Source organism: Abrus precatorius, unplaced genomic scaffold, assembly GCF_003935025.1.
Source record: "Abrus precatorius isolate BTA unplaced genomic scaffold, Abrus_2018 Scaffold11, whole genome shotgun sequence".
NCBI classification, from domain to species: domain Eukaryota; kingdom Viridiplantae; phylum Streptophyta; class Magnoliopsida; order Fabales; family Fabaceae; genus Abrus; species Abrus precatorius.
Genome location: NW_020874303.1, coordinates 5,791,408 through 5,813,103, shown reverse-complemented (window position 1 = coordinate 5,813,103; position 21,696 = coordinate 5,791,408). Strand labels below are relative to the sequence as shown.

General features: G+C 32.4%; 1 protein-coding gene across 17 annotated transcripts; it reads right to left on the bottom strand.

Moving 5' to 3' along the window:
• Positions 1-289: 289 nt before the first annotated feature.
• Positions 290-19,963, bottom strand: LOC113856428 (alpha,alpha-trehalose-phosphate synthase [UDP-forming] 1). Of its 17 annotated transcripts, XM_027488236.1 has the most exons (20): positions 19,713-19,805; positions 18,755-19,023; positions 12,465-12,514; positions 11,488-11,941; positions 11,160-11,257; positions 10,652-11,040; positions 9,393-9,507; positions 9,106-9,207; positions 8,605-8,755; positions 7,481-7,569; positions 5,731-5,779; positions 5,332-5,432; positions 4,969-5,156; positions 4,036-4,153; positions 2,622-2,789; positions 2,430-2,552; positions 2,262-2,349; positions 2,049-2,179; positions 1,867-1,965; positions 309-966 (listed from the first exon to the last, which is right to left on the bottom strand). In XM_027488236.1, exons 4-20 carry the CDS (start codon positions 11,897-11,899, stop codon positions 568-570), a joined length of 2,820 nt encoding a protein of 939 aa, XP_027344037.1. In that variant the 5' UTR covers positions 11,900-11,941; positions 12,465-12,514; positions 18,755-19,023; positions 19,713-19,805; the 3' UTR covers positions 309-567. The 17 variants fall into 17 exon arrangements, with proteins under 17 accessions (XP_027344030.1, XP_027344038.1, XP_027344046.1 ...); XM_027488237.1 differs by lacking the exons at positions 18,755-19,023; positions 19,713-19,805 and adding an exon at positions 12,777-12,828 and having other exon boundaries at positions 291-966; XM_027488234.1 differs by lacking the exon at positions 12,465-12,514 and having other exon boundaries at positions 303-966; positions 18,715-19,023; positions 19,713-19,802.
• Between the last annotated feature and the right edge of the window lie 1,733 nt (positions 19,964-21,696).

Here is a 21,696-nt window from a genome sequence, read left to right as displayed (position 1 = left end):
AGTTTGGGTTGGGAATGAGATTTTTACACGACAAGGTCTCATAAGGAAGAATAGATTTTTTTTTGAAAAAAAAAAAACCCACCCCCTCCATTTCATTTCTTTTTTGCTAGAAAACAAAATATCTAAATAAATGAAAATTAAATTTTTTATTAAAAGTCACTCCTCTCAATTCCTTTTCACATAAAATCGCCCCATTCTCTAATGGGTAAAATTGACTCTTGTGTTGCTACCAGTTTGATTCTTTAGTTCTGTCTTCGGGCTTCATGTGTTTATTACACACACAAAAATAGAAAAACCCCTACGCACAACACTGTAAACTACAGATTTATTTAAGAAGTTTCAAATAATTTAAGGATCTACAAATTAATTTAGCCGACAATTAATTATGAATCCCTACGCAAGAAAAGGCTAAATGAAGCGCGATCATGTACAAGAATTTCTGTAAGACTAAAAGCCTAATTTCTTTATCTTGCACTGTTGGTATTTGAAGGAAATAAGATCGCTAGGATATACCAAATTCTAAAGCTGGGAAGTATCCTAAGGTGTGAAAACATGTAACGTTAACTCTCAGAGAAAAGAGGATTGAGATGCATCTGCCATTTCCTTCAGAAATGCAACAACGTCGTCTGATGATCCAAGCGTATAACGAGCATTAGTTTGTGTTCGTCCAACGGCACATGAAAAGTAATTCTCCTTCTTGAGGTCAAGGACATTCCAAGATATCTTTTCAGGAGCTGGCCGACGTTGTGCCCGGCAGATATGATTAGTTGCTTTCTTCTCAGAATTTGACACAGACCTTTGTCCTTTATTTTGAGATGACTTTGCTCCATTCGTACTAGCTGGAATCTTCAAAGATGATATCCTCTCCACGGGAAACTTCACTCCATCTGTTCCCTTACTTCGTGGAAGACCCATACCAACAGAAGGAAGCTCTGGCTCAAAAAACGCATATATATCTTCATCCTGCTGCAACCAATTGTGTAAAATTCAGCAGCGTACAATATCATTGCGCAAAATATTTTTCAAATGCTCATGAGGTAAATGCAAAGCACGTAAAACATAAACGGGCACCATAGATCTAAATCCATTTTAAATCGAGAATACTTCGTGAAAACCATCTAGACTCCCTTTCAATGGATTTAACTAGAAATCGGATATCGAAGAATGAGCTAAGAGCGGATGACATCAAACACGTCCACATGTATTTACTAATAGAAACAAAAATATAATTTTGACTTAAACCACTTTGCTTTACACGTCTAAGTTCTTAATGTTATTTCATAATAACACATGTTACAATCAGAAATGAAACCTAACCAGCAAATTGGTGGTTAAGTGTAAAGTACTTGTATACCACAGAAACAAGATTTTGACAGCGGTTGAGGTAGGCAGCACATAAAACAATCTATAGTGTGTTCAAAACGAAGTGAAAAAATTAAAACTCTTCAACCGATCAAGAGTTCTCTATAATTACGTGAAGTCAAGGGAGATGGAATGAAACAGGACAATAGCAATGGTAACTTCCCAAGCGAAATTTAACTAATGAAATCTCAGCTTTTGTACTTCAGGAATGTTTGTTTGAATTTCAACCTAGAAAGTTAACCAAATTTTAAGCTTTCAATTTTTCCACTTTATTAAAAGTTTGTGCAGTGTGACTGTGTAAGGCATTATTAAAGCTTGCTGAGGAATAGGTGCAAGCATATGCTAGACAGTCTTGCATGTTATGGAAACAAATTACAATTAAAAATTGTCAAATACGAAAGGATGCTCAAAAGGACCATAGAAACAAACATAATTTCTCATTAGACAGATAAACAAGATAATAAAAATAACTTGCAAAACATATCAAATGAAAATTTAATTCACCTTTGCCAGAAAATGTCCTATACACAGAACGTAATCAATTGGTGTTGTCATGGATTTACTGTGGACTATCTCCCCCAGAATGCGATCAATAGCTGCACCCTGATTAAATAAAAGATAGATGTATATGAAAATCCTCAGGTGAAAACAGACCCGACAAAAGTCAATTATTAACAAGAGGTTACCTTGGTAACATTAGCAGCTCGCACCTCAACAGATCGGCTCCCCTGAACAACTTCAACTGATGCATTAGAAATTGGACCTGTCCAGAGATGCTGCAGCATGTCCCGTGCTTGGAGTCTTCCAAACTCAACATCTATATCAATGGTGAGAGGATCAGTAACTGGAAACACAGCAGCAAAACATAAATAAGGTCTCCCTAAACATAAGTCAGTCACCTGCATGTCTGTAATTCCACACAAGTGAAGCTTCTCTTTCTTCAAAATGTGAACGAGGAGTCCTCTCTGTGAAGTACTCAAAAACATGCTGAAACATAGAATCATTAATTTAAGTCAATATCATGAAGGATAAGGGCAATCAAAACAATTGAAACTTCAAATAAGCACCTTCACACTGTCAACCCATTCCATATTCAGTTGCTCAGGCATTGTGGTCATCCATTCTCCCTTTGAAGGATTTAAAAACATCCCATTCTCTGCTGCCAGCCAGATGTCATATTCTTTAAAGTTCTGTAATAGCGATAAGTTAAAAGCGGATCGAGTAGTTCATAAAGAAGGAAGTAATGTACCAAGAATTACTTCATCTAGAACTGTTCTACAACTTCCACTAAGCACAACAACTGTGGTGTTTGGGTCACTGCAAAGTTCTGTCAAGGGTTGTTTCAGTTCTGGATGCACTGTGAGTTCCATTTCTTTATACTGATCACCCTTTCTCTCAACTGGTTCGGTTAGTGTTCCATTGAAACCCTGCAGTGTGTATCACCAATGTCAAGGTAAAATGAATATTATGACAAAAGCTAGAGTTCATGATTTTTACTAGTGAAACATTGAAAAACAACCAAAAAAATATTGGAGTATTTGAATGAAGAAGTTCTTACACTGGAGTTTGAAAAATTATGTAAAAACAACTTTGGAATTAAATCCTTTACTCTGATGACGTCTAAATTATTAGACACATTTAACATGGCTTTCAATATTTCAATAAGAATGTAGCTCCCACAGTCACCCAGTCTTTCAGAAATATTCATCTCACGACCTCTCTAGATTCCCTGACTACTTTTACAGCTTATAATGCTGTATATGTTCATGATTTCTTGTCTTGACGTACTACCACAATAATCAAGACTCATCAGGCACCTCATTTGTCTTCCTTATTTGGCTATAAACAACTACATTGTGCCAAGTGTAATATGAATTTTTCAGATGCTTAACAATATCAAGTCATACAGAAGTCCATATCAAGTTCTTGCAAATTTCCCCATTGGACTTTCCTGAACAGAAAAATGTTCATGTCTGATAAATTTTGTCATCTTTAAGATAAGTTCATCCACATTTTAGGATCGAGTTATCCTTTTATAAAATCTGGTAATTGTACTACATATTATAAGTTCCTTTGCTTCAAAAAATTGAGGAAGAACATGCAGTTTATTGGATCTCAAAAGAAAATGGCTTGCTTATCATTTTTTTCCGTTTCAACTGACAATTCAATGCAGTAATACACTGCAGATCTATCCTCAACCTTCCAAGTTTTCATCACAATGAGAACAAAGTGTGTTTCACTAGGTCAGATCATTTACAAAACAACCTAGTGTTTGTCTTTTTAACGTACTTAGTAGGGAACATTCAGAAAAGTACTAAATGTTAATGTAGTCACATGCCTTTCATATTCACATTTTTTCAGGGCGTCATAATTATCATTTCTTCTGTACTTTCATTTATTTCATAATAATAGGAAAGTCTTAGGATTTTATTTTTCTTTCCTGTAAATGTGCTTTAAATAGATGTAAGCTCTCCTGGAATATCCCACCTGTAAAGTTACAGAATATCTATTTAAGAGGGAAGTTAATTTTTCCCAAACACAATTTTCTAAATATTTTGATATTGTATGTGTGATATCTGACACTAAAATACCTGGAGAAAACAAAAAGGTTTAAAAGAGTTCCTTAAAGACCAGTATTCAAGGAAGCATAAGCTTCATGATAAGATAGCATACCAAAATAAGTAATCGGTTCTTTGCATGCAGATAGCGTTCAATTGCAATCTTGGTTGGTAGCCGTGGGGGAACTTGTTTTGTTCTTAGCTGTGCCTCAACAACAGTATCATTTAGTTCACTGCAAATATTAAAAGATAAGGATCATCATGGTATTATGATAGGAACTGAGATTTTTCAGAACCAACATAGGGAGTACCCCCTGGTATTACAAGCAAGGTAATGGAAACAGAAAAATGGAAAACAGACCGCAGCAATCCAATAACCAGTGAGAAATCCTCCTATAGCCTTAGCTACTCCCCAATGACCTCCCCAGATATTTCCCACCCCTTGTCCTATGCTCCTCCTGCCTATATTACCTCTCTTTCTCCCCTGAATCTCTGCCTCCTCATCCTAGCCACGTATGCTGATTTGTTAGTCTGTTAGACAGCCTCCTGGTTAGCCCTTTCCCCATTTTACCCGTCTTTCTTTGATATGTCTTTAATGGGGGTCCAATTGGCTTAGACCCAACATATTATCAATCTCTTTTAAAAAATCTATGCAAGTGATCTATTCCTTCATAACATGTTTTGGTTCAGAATCTAAATCAAGCATCAGCATGTCCTCCTATTCCTAAAATTACAGCATCACAAGTAAACAACCATCATGTTTGAGTATAATTCTATCTACATAGTTTTACAGATTCTTCCCTACCAACAGTACTCTTAAGATACAATCAGAGAGGACTATAATTAATTAGCCAAATCAAGCAAACAGCTTCCAGTGTTATTTTAGAAAACCATCCAGGATGGTTCAGAGGCAGAACTGCAGACTCAATTTGGAATTGATATGTATGAAATCAACAGGCTGTAATGAGATATATCAGCCTCACTATAAAATATAAATCATAAACTTATAGTGTACTAGACCAGATATCGAGAGTAGCAATATGTATACCTTACAAAAGTTTCTGCCCATTCCTGTGCAGTGTGGGTTTTTACATGATGAAAATTATGTCTATGTCTCTTCTCTCTTTCTGATGATTGCATATTCAGAGCTTTGGCAATTGCAGCAGCAACTTCTGTGATGTTCCAAGGGTTGACCAGAATTGCCCCAGCACCAAGTGACTGTGCAGCACCAGCAAACTACAAGAAGAGTACCAAATACCAAATGTTACCTAAATACATACGACTGTAGGAGCATAGTTCCATCCACTAACTTTTGAATCTATTCTTTAATAAACATTATTTAACATTAACAGAGCCTGAATTGAGAAATTAAAAATAAAAGATAAATACACTAATAAGTTTTAGTAATTACTTCACTAAGTATGAGAACCCCTTTCTTTTTATCTTGGCAGGCCACAAATTCGTAACTTACAAGATTCATTCCATCCCTCAAAGACGTGACAAGTGCTACATCTGGGTAAGAAACAGAGTATGTACACACTATTGACAAAAAATTCACAATAAAATAATTGAATAAATCAACAAGCAAATTCAGTCCTTCAATGGCAATTGAGAATTCAGGGAAATAAGTAATAGAGTTTAATAGACTTGGGTCAGTGCTCTAGGCATAATGGGCGTACTTTCATCTTTCTCCAAAAGGTAATGTACCAAAATGTAATATTTTAAACCTGACTTCTTTTCACAGTGTACAGATAAATCTTCACTGGACTTGGTTACAGAGAAAAAAAATCTAAAAGCACAAGAATTGTACCCGTAACAGCATACAAAGCACATAGTGCTTGAAAATCAAGAGAGCGGTCCTGCAGCCACAGCAAATTCGTTAAGCTGTAGCATTGTAATGTGATTAATAATAATAAAGGATATAGATTGGTCATCAGAATAAGCATATAAAAATGTCTAATTTAATTTAAATATGATATCATGACATATCTAACATTAAAAGTACAGTTTTAAGTTGAGTTAATTGTGAACTGTTGTTTGAGCTCAATCACATTACTGGTTAAACTCTAATATTTAAAGAGGCTTTTACTCTGTTATCTTCCAGTCTAGCATAAAAGTGCAACTAAATATTGAACTGACAGACTTGAAAAATATTTGAGATGTCTGTTGTCTGATAAAGGAAAAGAAATAAAGCAAACTAAAAACAAACTAAACAAGTAAATTCAAATTTCATAATTTTAAATAAGTCAACTCCAAACTTTAATTTGCCTTTTTTAAATACAGGAGACAACCTAGAGCAAGTGCTCAATTTACATCTACTCATTTTCACCCTTAACTCTATCCTTGGACCCTGTTAGCTTCATACGTCAACTGTGTAAAGTTCAATATAAGCAAGAAGAAAATTTTGATTGAATTGAAGTCAAATGTTGTTATTCAATAAAGAAAAAAAGACAACTTTACAATCAGTCATGCTGCCAATAGCTGATTATTAACCAAGTTGGATCAATTTATCATGTTTTGCAATTTAAAATTGGACACTTCATTAGTGGAAACTGCGTGATACACCATATCCAAATATGAAAAAAAATACTGTTCTAAGCTGCAAAGGTAATGGTTGCTAGTATAGTAACCAAGATAATATGATACATAGACATAGTTTATTAGAGTTTTTAAGGATAAAACTAGTAGAAGTTTATTTGGACCCACAAAAATTAGTGTAAAAATATATTACTATGTTTTCAATATAGTAAGAAAAAAAAGGGAAAAATTTAAATGCTTTAAAGTAGTTCAAACATGTATGCATAGTTATTGTGCTTGACCCCAAAAAATGGAGAAAAAAGAGCACCAATTCAGGGGTTTGGTACAAAACTACAAATACATATCCAATACAGCTATATGGACAAATGAAAAATTGAAGTATGTTATTAGTCGTTCTTGCATAAAGAAAAGATCACAAAAACAAAACATAGGATTTGTAAACCTATCTCATTGAAAATAGGAATATCAAACATTCTCCCTATTCAAATAATCTCACTGTAAGTAATTTATAAAATTTCACTAACCCACATGTTAAATAATTTTACAAAGCTTTATATATTCAGACCAACATGAAATTTATCTTTACACATTTTCTGTTTCAAAAATTTATACATTTTCACTAATCCACATTTGACACAGATTTATGTATTCAGACCAACCTGAAATTTATCTTTTCTCATTGTCAGTTTCACAATTTATGTGAATTTGACAAGGTTTGTTCGCTACTGTTTCACATGAGCTGGCCTCGTAAATGAGCCCAATATGGTGTCAAACAAACAAGTGAAAATAATAAATCTTGCTCAATATTCATTCAATCACCATTTTCACCCCATTCCAAAGAAAGTGTTGGGATAAATACAGCATGACAGAAAGTAACACAACCACATGCAACCAGCATTGTTGAAATAGTTAATCTAACAACATTTATGTAACACACAGAAATGATAAGCGTTGAACTTGATGTGACAGTGTATCAGCATTTTTATAATGATCATCAGATGATCAGTGTCTTAAGAACTCACCAGGTGATGTATAGGAACAGTAGTTAGTGTTCCAAATCTGCCATTGATGCGACCAACAATTTCATGGACCTGGCTTGTAAGCTTTTGATCTGTAAATATGCAAGAAATGAAAAAATATAGGCAGATAATGCTTGTTGAAGATATAATATTATCCTTGGCTTTCCACCTAAACTGCTTAAGATTTTTGTAATGTTGGTCACACCAGTTAAGCATGTTCACATAGAAAAACTATCTCAAACTATTAGATATAAAACCACTATTGAAACTTTAGCTAATAGTTTAGATTGTTCTTCAACATGGAACTACAGGTTTTATGACCAACTGGTCAGGAGTTTGAAACTTACCATCACCTAATAGCTTAAGCTTTTAAAAGAGCTAGTAGTTTTAACACAAACAATCAAAAAGGGGTAAAAACTGCCAACTCAAGACCCCCCCAATATTGGACTCAAGAATTGAACACACAAATATTTATATTTTTACTAGAATTATCTAGTTTATAGACCAGATTGTAAGAATAATACATCAACTACACATGGGTTTCCCCTAAAAAGGAGTTTCCTCCTTCAAAATACCCAAAACAACAAACTGATGCCTTAACTACCTCCAACAGGTTGACACACCTCATATATAACACTATAACTGTCACATCATATAACATGACTGCCTAATAGAATTTAGCCAATAACCCAACAAAATCACAAAGTACATAACTTCAAAGTAAATGAAATGGCATAATAATAGTTCTATGAGCACAATACAGTGATTGTGAACCCAATTTCCAGTGCAACATTTCTCCATAATGAAAACCTTAATACAAGAATTTGAAAAAACAATTAAATATAAAATCATATATAGTACTGTACAATACAAGCTCAAAAATGATTTGTTTCCTTTTTATTTGCTTTTTCCATTTATGCATAAAGGACTTTCTTTTTGTTCACTATCAGAGTTTAATATAAACTACAACATGACAGAAAACATTATATTTTCCTTTTAAATAAATAAAAAGTTTTATCTTCCACTTCTTGAGACAACAGGAAAATAAATATACCAAAGAAGACTATGTTACCTACCACCCTAAAGATGGTACAAGAAAAAATACTGAAATCATATAAGTATCATACACTCAGGAACATCTGTTCTTGTTGGCACAGCAATTTGAAGTAGAACAACTTTATCACGCCAATCACGATTCTCTTCCAAAAATTTTTCAAATGCTAAAATTTTTTGAGGGATTCCTTTAATCATATCAAGTCGATCAACACCTAACATTACCTGTCAAGCCATGAAAAGGTTAGGCGACTGTTAAATGTTAGAACTGAATGAAAGTAGCACTTGGATCTGGGAAAGAAAGGATATCATGACATGTCATGTCCACCAAACAAATACATTTTTTATAACATAAATTTATAAATACAAAAATTCAAAATAAAAAATCCTTAGTGTGATAGCCCAGCAAATAGTGTATACTTTTCCCAAATTGCCATTACTCTATAATCCTTAATTTATAATAGAAAAAATTATAAATCAGAAACAATCTCAAAATTAATAGGACCAACATGTAGAATACAACATAAGACAGACCAAAAAGAGCAGTTAATACCATAAAAAAAAAAAAGATGCACCTTTCTTCCTTTAAATCTCTCTTTTAATTCTGTTATGTGATCCTTGACTTCAGGAAGGTCAAGTGCCCGTATGAATCGTTCTGAGTCTATACCAATTGGAAACTGACATGCAGGAGAAAAAGAAGTAAATAAGTTCTAATTTTAAGCTCTTCATGTTAATTGGTTAAAGATAAAGAGTAGTTTCATTCAAAATGTTTTATGTGAACTTTGTTTTTAAATTTTCAATAAATAATTTTGAATGTCAGTGTGAAGCATGAGTAATATAGACAAATTTTGTGAGCACATACTGCAGCAACTCGGGTCAGCTTCCCTTGATTCTCAACCCCTTCAGGTGTGCCCTCAAGTCCAAGAATGCGAGTACATGCACTAACAAAATGTCGTGCATAATCGTAGGTGTGAAAGCTACTCAACAAAATCACATTTATCCAAGTTAGAGGAAATGAAAATATAAGAAAAATATGAAAATGATTAAACTGGAAATAAAAATGAAAATTACAGTTATTCAACTTATTATTAGTTTTAGTCCCATTGATTAATTGTGGGCAAGAATCAGGTTATGTGCAGTAAAGATTTTAAGAATAATGGCTGATTAGTCAGAAAGGAAATTGATAATGAAACAATGCTCTATAACTTCATAATGTTTCCATGGCTCATGGAGGTCCATGTTTCAATTTTTGTTAAAAAATTACTATGGACAAGGTCAGAACTCAGAAAGGATTGTAATGGCTGATTAAGCACAAACTGTTGAAAAAAGTTAGATTTCATGAAATTCTATTCTATTATAAATATTTAATAAATTATATTTATAGAATTTTTATCATAATCAGGAAGGTTATTGAAGATGTATGCAATAAGCAGTCAAAAGGAGAATACAGCCCCCTTTCGTTACAGATATATAGAATAGACAAGATGTAGTGTGTTCAAAGCCCAAGCCTCTCTTTAGTTCAGAGGAACTTGATTTTCTATCAACTATTTTGACCCCTGCACTGCACATGCTCCATAAATTTTTTCCGTTATTTTTGTTATTTCTTCTAACAACAAACAAGTTTAGAGTATATGGTGCTCATCTAAACTAATGTGGTGTATAAATTCACTTAATGCATAACATAGTTGTAGAAGCAGCTCATTATTTTGAATAACAACTAATTTGAGAAATTGAAGAGAGTAGAGTAGTTGACAAATCGTGACTAAGAGAGAGGAATTGAATACAAGACCCCAAGCTACCCAAAATGTTGATGTGGCATAAAGGAGTAGTAAAAATCATGCTTAGATGTCAACACCACATTTTGTTCTTCATACATAACTAGTAGTTTTGTCTCAAAATCAATGTCCCAACAGTGAATACAGCACAGGTAAAATTCTTACTTATTGACAAACAAGCATATACTGAGTTTTATGCACAACTTCAAATCATCTTATGGGGTCACATGAAACAATCTTATTGCAAAATCACCATGCCCACAACTCAGTTTTCTTTCAAGTAACAAAATGAGATGAATGAATAAAAAATATATTTATTGCTAAATGACAGCAAAGTGCAGCTTACCCAACCAAATCAGCTGCAAGAACAGCATGCAGGAGCTCTGAACGAGATGGCAGTGTCCTGTGAATTTCAGAAGATGGAAATGGGGTATGCAGAAACCAGCCAACCTTCATTTTCCTGTTGTAATTCTTTAAGCATTGTGGTAGAAACATAAGATGGTAATCATGACACCAAACAACATCACCCTCTTCGTAGTGCTTGTTTACAACATCAGCAAACATTTGATTTGCTTTCTGATATGCTTCAAACTGAGACTGGAAACTACGTGTGGTAGCAAGGCGATCTTCTTGGGGAAGTCCAAGGTAATGAAAAAGGGGCCACAAAATATTGTTGCAGTAGCCATTATAATATTGATGAACAATCTCTTCATCAAGAAATACTGGGATACACCTCTGCAACCCAGGCAACAAGCAAGAGAAAGATTAATATAAAAAACAGTAAATCTACTGATGAAATGGCAAAATGATAAAGGCAAAAGTAATTTCTAACGCCGATGAAAAAACTCAAGTACTTTTTCAGCCAGTGCCTTAGTAAGTGCCTTTTGCCCAACCTCATCTGGCACATTGACACCAGCCCATCCTATCCACCTCGCTTCAAACTCCTTCACACCTTTGTTAAAGAAGAAGTCTTGTTAGATATCTCATTGTAAATTTGTAGACCAAGTTCATCTCAAAATATAACATATGTATATTTGGGAACCCGCCTTCTAAATCTAATAACAATTTAAATAATATGGAAATTTCAGACTTCAGAGCAGACACAGTACACTCGGAAAAATGGTAAAATAAAGAGGTGTAATACAGAAAGAACAAATACTGATAGGCTTCGTCACCACTTACCTAAAAGAGCGCTCACCAAGCCACCAGCACTTATTTCCAAAGACCACGAATCCTCGCCTTTCCTAATTGCCGAGACAGGTAGCCTGTTGGCCACGACCAAAAGCCGTTGTCTGAAAGGTTTTCCATCTTCCCTTTCGCATCCCTCACTAAGAACCCGCGCCGCCCCTTCCAGGAATCGTTCAGCATTGGAAGCACTGGTGTTATTATCTTCTCTTAAGCGCAGGTCATGCTCAAAATATTCAGCAACCACATTACTACAGTTATTACTATCAAGAGATTCATTCGAAAGAGAAGCCCTGCTGCTTTTTCTTAGCTCTCGTCCTTTCACAAGTCGTTCAACACGTCCCGGAAAACTATTAGAATTACCATTATACATGTTCCCAGGCATGCGGTCACTCTGGAATCCAACCATTGAAGTTGAGCATAAATGTCGTAAGAAGCCAACCTTTCTCCCCTGCATTTCGTTTGCAAATAAAATAACAAAGCATCCCCAATTCAGCCTCCTAATAAAACAGAGTATATAACAGTAGTGAAAGAAACAAGAAAATTAAGAATCTAAACAGAACAGGTGTTCCAGTGCCATATAAGAAAATTCTCTAATCGCTGAAATTGAAATGAAGTACAGACAATTAGGAGAAAACAGTGTCCACGACGGAAGGCAACAAGAAGGGATCGACAGAGTCGCAAATGAGTTGGAAATTTCACATTCATTAGCTTATATATGGAAATGGAATTATCCGCATCTCTGCTTGGTACATTCATGAAATGGAATACAAACAAAGCAGGGCAATGGGAACAGAGGAGGCAGTCGAAATCCCGGATAGTTTTTATTAATGAAAACTAGTATGTCACCCGTGCTGATGGACGGGTAAATTCATTATGTCTGATTTATTGTTCGTGTATTGAAAATACTCGAGCAGTAAGAGCTGCACATCTGATGCAAAGACTTAATCAAGTCATAGAGTAATGAAAATTACAGGAACGAGTTCAAAGGCCAGCTCAGGAGACGCCTCGGAAATCAGCGGACCTGAAAGCAAAGAGACAATTTTGGGTTAATGAGTCAAATTTCCAGCTGGGTTAGGGGCAAAGGGTTAAAGTTAGATGATGAGAGGGAACGTAGAGAGTGGAAAATCTGCACTATCAAATGGCAGAGAATTAACAAAACTAGAGAAGAAAAAAAAAAGAGAAGGCAGTGGAATCCTCGTGTAAGCTTTATAAGGCACATAAAGCCTCCCTGCCATGCAGGTGACACCCAAGATTTTGTTGAAAACAGAAAGAAAATATTTTACTCAGAAAAAATAGGTAAGTTACTCAGCGTGAAAATGATTCCAGAACCAACCCGCTTAAGCCTCCAACTCCATGCACCTATATGCATTCAGGCCTTTCTACGCGAATTTTTTAACAAGTGTAGAAAGTCATATATAGAAGAATTAATAAATAATACTTTTTTATTAAAAAAAAGTATAGTAAGCAGGATTTGATTGAATAATTCTTGAAATTCCGTTGTATTAAATTGAAAAATTTTGCTTTTTCACGTGACTATATAAAAAATGTGCATAAATGGAGTGTAAGGAGTAATACAAACAGCCACTTAACTGTATTAATAAATTGAATTTCATAATTTAAAAAGTATTATATTTTATTATGTATCTTTGAATATTAAAAAAATTATTATATATTTTTATTATGTATCTTTAAATTTTACTATTTTTTCTTTTTATAAAATTTCTTAAATTTTAAATAAAAATTAAATATTTTTATATTTTCAAAATATACATATATTTTTTATTTTATACTTATTATATAAAATAGTAAAAAAAATTATTAAAAAATATAAGTTTGAAAATATAGGAAAAAATTTTAAAAACCATTTTATATATGTATAAAAATCTGATATTTCTTTCTTTTAGTTAAAGATTAAAATTATTAGCCTGTTTGTATTAGCTTTGGAATGGATTTTGACTGCAGTAATTTATTTTTTATCACTTTTTTCTCAATTCTGGTCATTCATCCATCATAAATCGTGCACGTTATCTCACCGTCCATCCAAACAAGCATTTTAAAAAATTTAACATATCAATTAAGTTTTATTCTCCTATTTGTAGTTAATACAGTGACGGTGTAATTTAAAAGAGAACAAAAAAGACTATTTATTTATTTAAAGGAAAAAAAAAAAAAAGAATACGTCAAACCTCTTTCCCCTCTGAATTACCCACATCTTTTGGAGCAGAGACCAAAATCATATAGACGAAAGAAAAAATAATATATATATATATATATATATATATATATATATATATAAACATAAATTGTTACTACCATTTACCAGCAAGTTATGACAGCACACCAAAAATAATTCACATAATATTAATGATCACCATTTATTTCTTTTTTCTATCCCTTGCTCCAGTTTTTCTTCGTTAAAATCAATGGTACATGGTATTCCTCAAAGCATATTTTATCTGCAACTAATATTGTCCTTTTCAAACTTGATGAAACTAGATAGCATAATGGTAACTTTGCTTTGGATGAAGATAATAAGAGTACCAAAACTTTAATTTAGGAACATTAACTGAATTTTGGAACAAGTTTTATACTTCCAAACCTATTTTTTATCTTCATTTTTCTTTTCTATCACATTTTTTATTTTCTCTCTTTTTTTTTCTTTCATTTATTTACCATCTATTCCACTCCCCGTTTGTAGGTATCAACAGATTAATATACTAGAAAAAGGTTAATGTCTTTCTACATATTTTTCAATCCATATTAATATTTATAAATCCTCTGATATGCACACCTTAGAACTGAGTTTCTAGAAAGTGTGATAAATATTTTTTTAAATAAAAAGTTACTACTTTAATGTGCTTAAATTTAACTTTTTACATTGCGGGTATCATTTTTTTATCAATATAATTATGAGAGAAAAAAATTTATTTTAAGACAGAATTATTTAAATAGAAATTATAAAAAGGACTTAAAGAGTTATAATAGACACTTATTTTTGTAGTTGTAAGTTTAATACTAATTTAAGCAAGCTCTTTCAATGCTATTACCTTTTTTTTTTTTTTAAATAACTTTGAATTTTTGACAATTAAATACTTGTGAATATGTTAGCGTGCAACACAGCTCCTTACGACTAAAAAATTTTAAACTGCAACATGACGCATTTTAGAGGGAAAGCATGGTGTCCCATTATAACATTAGGAAGATGTCACAAGCATTACAGGAACTACTTACACAGACCAATAAATGAGTACCAACATGCACATTTAAGTCTGTACTTATTTTATTATATAAGTATGATTTTATTAAGGATAAAAAAAAGTGAATTGTACTTTTGTCAAATCATATATATTATTATAAATACATGTTTAAATCTAAATTATTTAAAAAAACTAATAAAATTGAATATTTCTTAGAAAATGAATTAAACTAAACAAGTATTCTACACAGATTTAAAATTTCAGTCAAAATTTGTCCGCTGATGAGTTCATGTGATGAGAAGCACTTTTTTTTATTAACAAATTTTTATAGTAGAGAATGATGCCTCAAAGTAGAGAAAAGTAGCAGGACATAAAGAGTACTCATAGAAGAGTTATATTATAAAGGGCTTACATTAATCCGCTCTAAGGAAACAAATAGAAGTTCCTAAAACCTGTCGGATTCAATACTCCGTCTTACTCCACCTAACAACTAACCTGAGTTTGAGAAGCACTTGTTTATCCAAAAGTCAATAATAATATTAACTTATCTAAATGCATGTTTTCCATTCACATAGTTGTGATACTGATTTGTTACGCAAGTAATAGCAATAGCGCAGAACACAGACTGATTTGGGTGGATATGTTCTACGAAGGGAAAAACCTCTAGGAATATATAAAATTCTTTCTAAGATTTCACAATCGTGTATAATATAGTAAAACCGACCATCAAACGATAGTTTTTAATATTTAATGCAACCTTGTCTTACATATGAGCAAGTCATAAATATTAGAAATATAATAAACCAAGAGAAATAAAATTGGAATTTTATAGAAATAAAGAATACAAAAACCACGATCATAAAACATATAACATGTGACTAAATGGACGCAAAGGTCCACTGGTTCAGGGATAGGAGACAAAAGTTGTAATAATGAACACAAAAGATCTGCAGCATTGTTATTTTTCTATCCTAAATGAAGGCAAAGGAAGTTGGCATTATTGAATTGTCTAAGCGAGATATGTGAGATCTAACTTTTAAAAGGAATGGCCCCGGAAAAGCTATCCAGTGAATTCCAATAAACCGCAAATTTGTCATACATGCTGGTAAGGTCGGTACCACAAATTTTATGGCCCATCACAAAAGACTTGGAGACAGCATGGCCAAAGATCTCATCACCTAGAGCCTATTTGAAAATAGACGCAACCTAACCTCCGTTTGTGCGCTTAAAATTTGTCATATATTTCAAAATGGGTAGGTTAAATACAAACCGGGTACTAGTCAGACCATTATCTTGACAATTCAATCTGGGACAAATGGACAACACATACTAGTTACTAGTAATTGCTGGGACAATAAGGTTGATGGTCGATACAGATAATTAAGCACGCACCCTGATCAAATCCTAGATCAACCAAATAATTTCATTTTTGCTATCAATTTGGAGAGATTCCCATTGTGTGATCAAAATGCAATCCCTCATGATCTCTTCAAACAAGAGAGAACCAGAAGTGATACAGGCTTCGGAATGTGCATGTGTAAAAGCACAGGATATTGAATGGATCTCTAATCTGCCTACCCATAATATCAGTATGATAATATCCTTGTGTGAATTCCCCCTAGCAACAATAGCATGTCTCACTTCCAAACATAATAAAAAACATATGTCCGTGTGTATCCCGGTTATAGAAAGGGAGTGTGCAGGCCCGAACTATAGACTACAGAGTCTATCTTTCTAATAAAAATAATCAAACATACCGTCTAAAGCATTTCTTTTTTCGGTAAGGACTTTATAAAGCACTTAAACAAGCTGAACACAAAGAAGTAGAGACTTCTGGCGTAAGAAGGACATTTAAGGATGGAAAAACCAGTCTAATTCCATAAAGATTTTGGATATTAACCCAAACCAAGCATACACGACAGCGGTTAATGAATGAGAAGGAATGGGCAGAGGGAAGCGACTGCTTTGAGAACAACATGCTGAGAATAATTAGTCGAAGCATCTGAGACAAAATGACTGCTTTTAGCAGAAGAGTCAAACATAAAAACTTGCACTTAACCAAGAAAGAGACAGATCCTCCTTTATCATGTAACTTCATGGAAAATGGGTATTATACAATATACACCCATTAGATGGTGCACTTTTCACTGTTCAATAAAAGATGAGGTAGATGGAAACGAACTGTTGGTAAAAAAAACAGGGAGGTAAAAAATAGAATAAAAATTTAAGTAAAAAATATATTATTATCTGAAATATTTATTTTTTAGTGAATAAAAAATTTAAACAGAAAATTATCTGAAAAATTTTATAATTATAATTATTTTAACTAAGCAAAATATTTTATTTTTATTATAATTTTTTAATAAAAAATATTTTAAATATTTTATATTATATAAGTAATTGTTGAACATTAAAAATAAATAAAACATGAAACTTTGATTATATAGATTGATCCAATTCTTCAAATAAATCATTTTTTATAAAAATTCACGTTAAGTGTACAATGTATACAATTAAGAACATCTTTATCCATGTAACAATTAAAGAGCTAATGATTTATCTCATTTTACATATAAACAATTCTTGAGTTGTACAAATGCGTGCGCCCTATTTCTGTGATAATTTCATTCTTTAATATTGAATTTAATATTATAATAATTATTATTATTATTATTATCATCATCATCATTATTATTATTATTATTATTATTATTATTATCATTATTATTATTAGTTGTTCAAATTTATCCATTAACATTTTTTATTTATATTAACTTTGATTTTATACCTTACACCCAATTACTGCTCAATTTTATAATAAAATTTAAATATAATTTTTTTAAGTATTTTTGTATTCTTTTTAATTAAGTAAAATTCTACCTTAATGTTTTACTATAAGAGTAAATGTCTACTTGTTTTTATTAAAACAAAATTCTAATTCTAGTTTAAAAAAAAAACACCAAAAATAGACTATGCCTCGCCTTAGCAGCTCCTGGTTCAAGAAATACTACGTTTATCTATTATACATTTCTTCTGACGTCAGTGCCAGTCAATTTGTCTGCGTCTCTGCTCTGAATACTGCTGGTCTATTGACCTCAATCAAGATTTTTATTCTCAACTGCGGTATGGTTCACCATCCAGCAGTGTTGTATACTTATATGTCAAAGTGAATTAAAAATAAAACGGAACAGTTTTTTCGTTACAACGGGTAGATATCAAAAAAAAAAAAAAAACACAAAACGTCAAGGCAAAATAACGAAACAAAACCCCGCAGGATTAAAAAAAAAAAAACGGAACACGTTATGAATTCAATAACGTTTGTCTCACTGTTAAAGAGGAAAGTGAAATGGATGGAAGGATGAAAAATGATTAAAAAATGAGAGAAAAAGCGAGGAATGTGATTAATAATAATGAATGGAAAAAGAGCAAAAGAAAAAGATAAGATAAAAAATTTGAAAGGGGAGTGCAAAGCAGAGAATTTGAAAAGACAGAGTTGATTACATAAATTGCAGATTTAAACCACATCTCAAGACCAAGCGCACGAGGCACATACACTTGAATAATAAGACCATTTACACACTCATTTTCTCCTACAAGAGTTATATCTTTAAACCCTCTTTCTTTTACATATATTTTTTAACTCTCTTTTCTTCCTATTTCTCTTGTTTTCCTATCAAATCCTTTACTTTTTTCATTTTTTCCTATTTCTCTCTTTTTCCAATCAAACTACATCCAATTTCAAGAGTGTAATTGTAACATTTTCGTTTTCCAATTGCTTGAATCTTCTTACTGTACTAAAGTATAGCGCATGACTAATCTCAACTAAACAATCGTGATCAGCTGACTAGGTTGAATTCTCATTCTAGTCACTAAATTTTGGCCGACAAAGACAAGGTTGAAGCGGAATTTCCGTACTAAGCTACAAATATTACTAGTATTAAGTGCAAAGGCATTCCCCTTAGCACATATTAGAAGGGCAGATTTTGCATGATCGCATGGAATTTGAAGAGGCACAGAGAGGAACCTTGAGAAAAACTACTTCTAACGGAGAAAACGGGAGAAACCTCGAGTAGAACTCCTTCAGGGTCCATCATTCCTGGCATCCACAAACTCCACCACATGGGTGCCTGAGTGAGTCACATGTGCTGCTCCATCTACACAGAGACGAGAACCATCTTTAACTTAAAAGCCTATCTTTAGAAGCCATGGCCCGATTCATTTGTACCGCTTCTTTTTCCTCGTCACTATATCATAATACGACGTTTTCTTTCTCTTTCCACTCAGCCGTGAACTACGAGCCAAAGCACTTTGGAAACAAGTCTCACAGACTAAACTGCAAGGTAGCAAGGGGCATTTTAAGAAACAAGAGAGGGAATTTTCACGGAGAGATGCTCCCACCCCAAAGAAACAAACTAACAAACACCATAGGGGACCACAAACACGCAAAAGTTACGTCACTCCCTGTATTCTTCCAATATTTACCAAAATATCTACCTAGAAAAGCTAGTGTAAGCAATTCCAAGCATTTTGACCATAACTGTGTTCTCTGGTTCTAGGATAACGCGTCAACTATGTTTCAAACCTGTGAGTTCGCATTTCTATTCGGATATATCATGCTAGATACTGACGCAGGGATAAATTAAATTCACAAAAATAAAAAATAAAAAATAATCATGTCAACGAAGAAACTGAACCAGAACTAACTAAGAATTCGGTACGCACGAAAATCGCAAGTGAACCACCAAGAACTAGGGACTGTAGTTTGCATGCAAAAAACAGAGATACAGCGAGCGAACGATGTCGTTTTCGTTTTCTCGCTTTGTTTTCTGATTCTCTTAAATTCCCTTGGCAGCAAAACAGACTAGGTCTCAATCTCATTCAAATCACAGAGAAAACCAACACATGATCGTCACAAGAATTTTAGAAAAAGTAACCGAACAATCAAGCGCTTAGCCAGATCTAACTCTTCAATTGGCCATCGACGTACAGAAAGATAGAGAAAGAGAGTGTGAGAAATCTGACCTGAACCACGCGAAGTCGTAGGAATTGCAATTGCTTCTTCTTCGTTTGAGTGAAAATGAGGAGAGAGAGAGAGAAATGGTTTTGGTGTTTGTGAAAGAGGAAGAGAGAAACGGAAGGGTTTATATAGGAAAGGAATGAGAGAGAGGGTGCATTTGGCAGACATGGTATCGTCACGAACGCATTCCTTTTGGCGGGACACAGAGGTGTGGGGGGCGAAGAGAGTAGAGTTGCCCTGCTTTGCTTTGCTACTGCCCAATCACTTGGAGGGAATTTGTTCTACTTTTTATTATTTTTTAAAAAGTTTAAATTTCCTTTTCCTTAATATTAATAATTATTAGAACCTTAACCACTCTAATACTGATTAAGAAATAAAAAAATAAAGTTTTTATTAAAAATTATGTTGAACTGATTGAAAATCGTTTAAAAAAACACGTATTAATTAATAATATTTTAAACTAATTTTTTTTTAATCAGTACCTTTAAAAAGGACTACTTAGTATTTGTCTGATTATTATTGTTTAACACAAACCCACGGTTGTGGCTTGTGGTTTCAAAAGCACTTTCCTCCACTCAACTTATTCCCTCTAGTCCCTTGAATGCTAGCTTAGAGATGAAAGAGTTGGGAAAAAAATATAGCAAGTCTTGGTGTGGAAATTCCTTAGGGGCAGCTACATACAATTTGTTTAGAAAATATTCTTTTGCTTTACAACTTCGGCATCTTTTCTGGGTGCCTTGGGATGCCTCATAGCCTCGTAGGGCTGTGCTCAAGTTGGAAAAATTGATCTTGAGTTGTGTTTTTATTGATAAAGATTCGTATGGGGAGATATTATAAACACCTAATTCGTATGGGTGTATATATAGAATGAAAATTGATATCGTGAATAAAGCAGGTTTTTAATCATTGTTTCATTTTGTATAATCATGTTATCTTTGTTTTTCTTAAATGCATTGCTAAAAAATCTATAAAAATTTGAAAATATTAACTAATATATGAGGCTTTTTTATAGAACAAAAAAGTAAATACCAAAATATGGGATTTCATATGGAAATATGACAAATTTTCAAAAGTCGGCAATAAAAAATTTGTGAAAGATGGCCAATAGCATTTTTTAGTATTTAATATATATATATATATATATATATATATATATTAAATGTCATTGGCATTTTTTAGTTTTTTAAACTTTTTAGTAATTTTTTTCGAAAAACGTTATTGCCATCCTTTAGTGTTTTAATTTTTATTAATACATAAACCCTAAACAACATTTTTTAGTTTTTAAAATTTTTTGTAATTTTTAAATATTTTTTCAATGGTAATTTTTTATACTTAATTTTTTTAAACTTCTACCTCTACTCAAGAATTGCTAATAAAATTTTTTGAATTCCTGTATTTCTGTAATTTTCTCTAAAATTTCATATTTTGATATATATTATTTTTAAATATTATATATAAATAAAAATCCAAAATATGATCTTGAAGTTTGTGCAATATTAATTAAAAACTTAAAGTTGTTTGATCAAGCTAGTTCGTAGTTAGACAGGTACTTGAAGGGATTATTTATCGCTACATTATTCATATATCTATTGTAACTTTTATTTGAAAAAAATATAAATATATATAATAACTCTTACTATTAACATGATTGTAAGAAAATATATATTTTTTAAATAAAAGTCACTTATAAGAGAATAATAACAAATATTTAGGAATAGCAATATACCTCCTTTCCCAAAATATATTAAATGATTAAAAAATGTGTTAAGGTTATTTCGTGAATATAAATTATTTAAAATTTTAAGAATAAAAATAAAAAAATATTAAAAGTTAACTTCTTGAATTTTTATTTGAAATAAATTTTTACAAGTTAAAGTTTAAAAGAATATAAGTGCTATTTCGAAAGCTATAAACCTCATTTATCTTGTATTTAGCAAAATAATTCTATTAAATTATTAATAAAAAATTTATTATAAACTTATTTATTCA

Coding starts and splice junctions, on each gene's coding strand:
- LOC113856428 (XM_027488228.1), bottom strand. CDS start 19,875: ATGTCTGCCAAATGCACCCTCTCTCTCATTCCTTTCCTATATAAACCC. Junction 9,208..9,392: donor AGCTGACCCGAGTTGCTGCA/GTATGTGCTCAC, acceptor CCTGCATGTCAG/TTTCCAATTGGTATAGACTC. Junction 8,756..9,105: donor AGAGATTTAAAGGAAGAAAG/GTGCATCTTTTT, acceptor ATGGCTTGACAG/GTAATGTTAGGTGTTGATCG.